This window comes from Solanum stenotomum, chromosome 11, assembly GCF_019186545.1.
Source record: "Solanum stenotomum isolate F172 chromosome 11, ASM1918654v1, whole genome shotgun sequence".
NCBI lineage: Eukaryota > Viridiplantae > Streptophyta > Magnoliopsida > Solanales > Solanaceae > Solanum > Solanum stenotomum.
In genome coordinates, this window is record NC_064292.1 from 43,617,696 (window position 1) to 43,623,520 (window position 5,825).

A 5,825-nucleotide genomic window follows, 5' to 3' on the forward strand; every position below is an offset into this window, starting at 1 on the left:
GAAAATTACCTTGCCAATCGAGAAATCTCTTGAATTAATAAAGAGATTTTGTTTAACAATCGAAAAAATTTCTTGTATTAAAAGATATATTTTGATGAACAATTTGTGAGCACGTTGAAGAAAGAGAATCTAGAAACGTGAAAGGTGGGGGTAGAAACATGAAGGTTAATGGGTATTGATTTAATTTTATTTTTTTTAACGGTTATTGATTTAGAATTTGGTCCAATATAAGACTGTTTTCATAAATAAAAATAATTTTAAATAATAAAATCTGAATACATATTATTTTCTAAAATACTGTCATTCTGACATTTTAAATAAATATTTTAAAGTATTGTTGTTTTGATTAATTATGTTAGATATTATGACTTAATTGCTAATTTTTCCTTAAAATAATAGTTAATTGGGTTGGGCTAGTAACCTAACAGGTCGAACTTAAGCTAGCACTAACACCGATCCACCGAGACCAGTACCTTATTCCTCCAAGCTTCACTCCTTGGTACTTCCAGGGCTCGACAAGACTAATTGAGTCTGAACTTTTTTACATGTTAATGGAGAAGAAGACACTGCTACGGCTTTCACTGCTTTAATTCAAGCTTGAATACAAACCTTCAAACAGGGCATCGACCGAAATTGGAAGGTATCCGTAATCGTTCTGACGGAAGGATATGCCTTGTCTCAATCATGTCTTGATGTGATTTTAAAGTGTAAAGAAAAATTAGATCGATCAATTCTAACCGTGTTCTATGATGTGGATCCTTCTGATATAAGGAAGCACAAGGGAAAAATTGGTGACATGAACAAAGCAGTGGAAGGGAAAGTGTAGAAAGATGGAGACAGGCACTTGCTGAAATTTCTGACTTTGGGGGAATGGTATTGCAGAATCAAGCTGATGGGTAAATTTCTCTCTACTTCTTCCTCAATTATGTTTAGTCATTTGGTATTCGCAACCTACTTGTCGGACTAATCTGGATTCCCAGACCTCAAACTCGAAACCTCTAGTGAAGGAGCTAAGTTCATTTGAGAGATTTTGTTTTAATAATGTGAATGAGCCCATAGTAGCTTTCGCTCAGACTCTATATATGTGTTGGAAAACCCCATTAAATTAGAATTCGGACCCAGTAAATTAGGGGGATTTTTTAATCCGAACCTATAAAGTTAAAATCCTTGATCCGACTCAGTAGAAGACACCTTTGTTAGTTATGTCAGGTTTGCAACATGTGACCATTTCATCTTATAGTTTGAATTATTAGATTCGAGATAATTTATTAATTTAATGTGAAACGCTGTCAAAGCACCCCAGACCTGTAGCTACATTTTCATTGATGGTTGGGGTGAGAATTGAACGATCGAGGATGATCTCTATGTGCTTTGATACTACCATATTGAACTATGTGAACCACTTCATCTAAAATCTTAACGTTAGAGAAGAAACGAACTCTCGTATTGCTTGCAACCAAAAGATATTGCATAATAAGGCTGAGTCATCCATCATTCATGACCTAAAGTATTTTACACTCAATTCAGTTATATCTCACTTTTCTTGTTTCTTGTCATTGAAATTTGCAGGCATGAGTCAAAATTTATTCGAAAGATTGTTAATGTCGTTACAATTAGAATAAGTCGGTCAGGTTTGTATGCTACAGCTCACCTAATTGGCATAGAACACCGGGCTAGGCATATTAACTCGTGGATGCAAGATGGATCAAGTGATGTAGGCCTATTGGTTGTCTGCGGGATGGGTGGCATAGGGAAGACTACCTGGCCAAATTCATCTACATGTCAAACTTTCATGTTTTTGAAAGCAGCAGTTGTGTGCTTAGCATTAGAGAAGTTTCCAAGCAACCTAATGGCTTAGTTAAGTTGCAGAAGCAAATACTTTCCGACATTCTGAAAAAGGACAAGGAAAGAGTATCATGTGTTGATGAAGGAATTGTAAAGATTTCGGATGCTGTAAGTGGAAAAAGAGTCCTACTTGTTCTTGATGATGTCGATGACTCTGATCAAGTTAATGCAGTTTTGGGGATGAAAAGTTTGTTTTACCCGGGAAGTAAAATAGTCATAACAACCCGACAGAAGCGTATTCTAAATCCTCACCTAGTTGACAAGGTTTATCGCGTTGAGACACTTGACAGAGATGAATCCTTAGAGCTCTTAAGTTGGCATACATTTGGAAAACCACATCCTGTAGAAGGTTTTCTTGAGTGTTCAAATGAAGTCGTGAAACGGTGTGGAGGAATTCCACTTGCACTGAGAGTTTTGGGTTCTTCCCTGGCAGGAAAAAATCTGGATGTATGGCAAAGTACAATAGATAAGTTGAAAGTTGTTCCTAATAATCGGATTATTGAACTGCTCAAAATCAGTTATTAATAGTTGTTCCTAATAATCGGATTATTGAACTGCTCAAAATCAGTTATTAATATCTCTAGAAGATGATGATAATAAGAGTTTATTCCTTCATATAGCCTGTTTCTTTCTCAGGAAGGATAAAGATTTTGCTGTCAAAATACTAGATAAATGTGAAATTTTCACTGTAGTGGGAATCCAGAACCTTATCGATAGGGATCTCTTGTCAGTACTAAACGGTCATCTCGTCATGCATCAATTGATTCAAGATATGGGAAGAAAAATTGTTCGCCAGGAGTCACTTGAGGAGCCAGGGAGGCATAGTAGACTGTGGCGTCATGGAGAATCTTTTTATGTATTGAAAAACAAAACTGTAAGAATCTTGATCACTGGGGGACTTTTTCCTTTCTTTAAACCATCTGTAGTGAAAATTATGGCACAAAACATAAACTGGAAGAATTTCTGCATAATTCTCAAAGAGGTCAACCGGAACGAAGCTGGATGTCCATTTTCTCAAGTCATACCATAGACAACATGGGAGTTCCAAATGAAGATTTGGTAACTGACGCATTTATAAAAATGTGCAAGCTAAAATTTTTATTGCTTAGCAATGTACAACTCTGTGGATGTTACAAGAAATTTCCCAAGAAGTTAAGATGGTTGTCATGGCATAGCCTCCGGTTAGAATCCCTACCAAGTGGCATGCCATTGGAAAGCCTCATTGCATTAGACCTTCGATACAGCAGCCTGAAACAGCTTTCGAAAGGATCAAAGGTACTTTATCCAATCACTTTGTCATCATCTATTCCAGTGTCGTTCATTTTTGAAGTCATCAATTGGCCATCTCCCACCTAGTGGGATTTCACTGGGTATGTTGTTGTTGTTGTAATTGGCCATCTAACATGTCTTTTCGTTTCTTTGTTCTATTCATAGTTAATCAGATGTCTAAAGTTTCTCAATCTCAGCCACTCTTATCAGCTTAGAAGAACACCTGATTTTTCAGAACTTCCTAAACTTGAACAATTAATCCTTGAACGCTGTATAAATCTAACAGAGGTGGACGACTCTATCGGATATCTAGAGGGACTCACTCTGTTAAACCTTAAATGGTTGTACAAAGTTGAGGAGGATTCCAGAAGTATTTGCATGTTAAAATTACTGGAGACCCTTGATATTTCTGGTTGCTGTAATCTTGAATATGCGGCCATGGATTTGCCAGGCAAGATTGCTGATAGGAATTGGAATGAACCAAATAGTAACTAGCAAGCATGTCCTACCATGGCATCCCGTCCAGTGGTCGTGGCTGAGGAAGGAGAAAGTATGTCGGAGAATTTCCCCAATCAGTTTTCCAGCCTCTCTAGTTACTTTGGGACTTTCTGACTGCAATTTAGGTGATAATGCATTTCTCCATGTTGATTTAAGCAAGCTCAATGTTCTGAAAGACTTGAACTTTAGCGGAAATCCAATTTCCTGTCCCCCAGAGAGCATCATACATCTTAGCAGACTTGAAAAACTGTCACTAACTTCGTGTACAAGGCTAAAATCAAGCAGTCAACTGTCAAATGGTGTCGACACTGTGGATGCAAATGATTGTATATCCTTGGAGAAAGTATGTGGCCTACCTAGTTCATGTGGCGTACTTTACATAAATTGTGCTAATCTGATTGAGATGGATTCTTATTTCAAGTTAGAACCTCTTGAAAATGTAAATGAAGAAATTCTCAGATATTTGAGTCTGTCAAACTTGGAAATGATTAGAAATGTTGCTTTTAGATTAAGATTCGACATCGAGACATTGTATTCCAACCCAATGCAACAATGATATGACAAATATACGGTGTCTCCCACCTAAAAGGCTTCCAGCTCAGGTACGGTACTCGTATTTGTTTCTATGCATGTAAACTGACTGAAGCATATATAATAAATATGCTAATATACTGCAACTGCTTAATTTTATTGTCTCAAGGATTTTACTGCAACGGCATCTTCTCCACATTTTTATTGAGTGAACACATGCCAAGTTGGTTTAACACAAAGTTAAGTGAGCCTTTCCATTCATCATTTATGGTGCTGGTTAATCATCAAATTCGTGGCTTAAGTTTTTGCTTTGTGTATACATGTTCGGAGAGTAAGGAAATTGTATCCGAGGGATTTTTACCATGCATTTCAATCACTAACTTGTCGCGAATAATGAATTGGAAGCAAGATCCTTTGTTCATAGGTATTCCTGAAGGTGATCAAGAGCGGATGATGTGGTTAAGTTATTGGGATATCGGAAACTCATTGCAACCCGGTGATGTTATAGAGGTTTCAGCCAGTGTGGGAGAAGCTAAAATGCGTTTCAGTATCAAGGAGGTTGGGATGAGAATTATAAATCTGGAAGAACAACAAGAATCAGCTAATTTTGACATCGAAGAATTTCCGAGTCCACATAATCAGAATTTGCTCTTTGTTAGAGTCTTCCCAAAATGATGTGAAAGGTAAGTAAATGATAAGTAAGATGTTTGAATAATATATATGTTTTGGTGTCTGATTTCAACTTATTAATATTTTTTCATATTAGTAGAAAGAATAATAGCATTTGGTGTCTTCTTCACTGGATAGTGAGATGGAAGTGCAGATTTTCTTCCTCGTTTAGTTAACATAATTCTACCTTTTCTTCTAACAAGAATAATTCAAACATGAAACACCAACATACCCGGTGTAGTCCCACACAGTGGAGTCTGTGGAGGGTAGTACAGAGCATTGTTTCCGATAAGACCTACCTCAGATGTGATGTAGACAGACTGTTTCCGATAAGATATGTGATGTAGAGAGGTTGTTTCCGATAAGACCTCGGCTCAAACAAGAATAATATCATTTTTTGAATTTGTTTGTGCCCCCACCCCACCCTGTTTTGCTAAATGATTACCTTCTTATGGTGCAAAAGTATTGTTTTTACACTTGTGAAACTATTTTTTTAAGAGGCCCGAAACTATTTACCATTATACTTTTGATGTAACTTAATTTATTGTCATTCCATTTACTCTTTGAAGGTACGTTCTAGGGGTGTCAAATGAGCGGGTTCGGTTAAAATTGAAGATATTATAATGGGTTGAAATAGAAATTGAATTGGGTTCTGACCCATTCAAATTTACTTTGGGCTCAAATGGGCATAAAGTGAGTTGGGTCTTGACCCACTCAATTTGATCTGCTTAATTTCAATAATTTTAATATATTGTTATTTAAGTTTTATAACCACAGTTTGAATTTCGACTCAAGAAAAAAATTTTAAAAAAAATTACGAATGGATAGATAAATCCTAAAAGATATAATATATATAGTAATTCATACTTTCAATATAGAAATATACATTACCATCAAGGAAAAATTATTTGGATGGATACCTTTTAATAAATAATTACTGATTGTAGCGATACTTTTTATTTATTACCATTTATAGCAATACATAACAATACTATGTTAAATCTGCAATATGT

General features: G+C 36.0%; 2 protein-coding genes across 2 annotated transcripts; both read left to right on the forward strand.

The window, feature by feature from the left end:
- Nucleotides 1-586: 586 nt before the first annotated feature.
- On the forward strand, nucleotides 587-1,952 carry LOC125844544 (disease resistance protein RUN1-like). Its single transcript, XM_049523852.1, has 2 exons — nucleotides 587-896; nucleotides 1,570-1,952. Exons 1-2 carry the CDS (start codon nucleotides 871-873, stop codon nucleotides 1,856-1,858), a joined length of 315 nt encoding a protein of 104 aa, XP_049379809.1. The 5' UTR covers nucleotides 587-870; the 3' UTR covers nucleotides 1,859-1,952.
- Nucleotides 1,953-2,371: 419 nt separating this feature from the next.
- LOC125844543 (disease resistance protein Roq1-like) lies at nucleotides 2,372-4,124 on the forward strand. Its single transcript, XM_049523851.1, has 2 exons — nucleotides 2,372-3,120; nucleotides 3,280-4,124. The coding sequence occupies exons 1-2, from the start codon at nucleotides 2,848-2,850 to the stop codon at nucleotides 3,607-3,609; spliced, it is 603 nt and encodes a 200-aa protein (XP_049379808.1). The 5' UTR covers nucleotides 2,372-2,847; the 3' UTR covers nucleotides 3,610-4,124.
- The last annotated feature ends 1,701 nt before the right edge of the window (nucleotides 4,125-5,825 follow it).

Coding starts and splice junctions, on each gene's coding strand:
- LOC125844544 (XM_049523852.1), top strand. CDS start 871: ATGGTATTGCAGAATCAAGCTGATGG. Junction 897..1,569: donor TTGCAGAATCAAGCTGATGG/GTAAATTTCTCT, acceptor TGAAATTTGCAG/GCATGAGTCAAAATTTATTC.
- LOC125844543 (XM_049523851.1), top strand. CDS start 2,848: ATGTCCATTTTCTCAAGTCATACCATAGACAACATGGGAGTTCCAAAT. Junction 3,121..3,279: donor AGCTTTCGAAAGGATCAAAG/GTACTTTATCCA, acceptor TTCTATTCATAG/TTAATCAGATGTCTAAAGTT.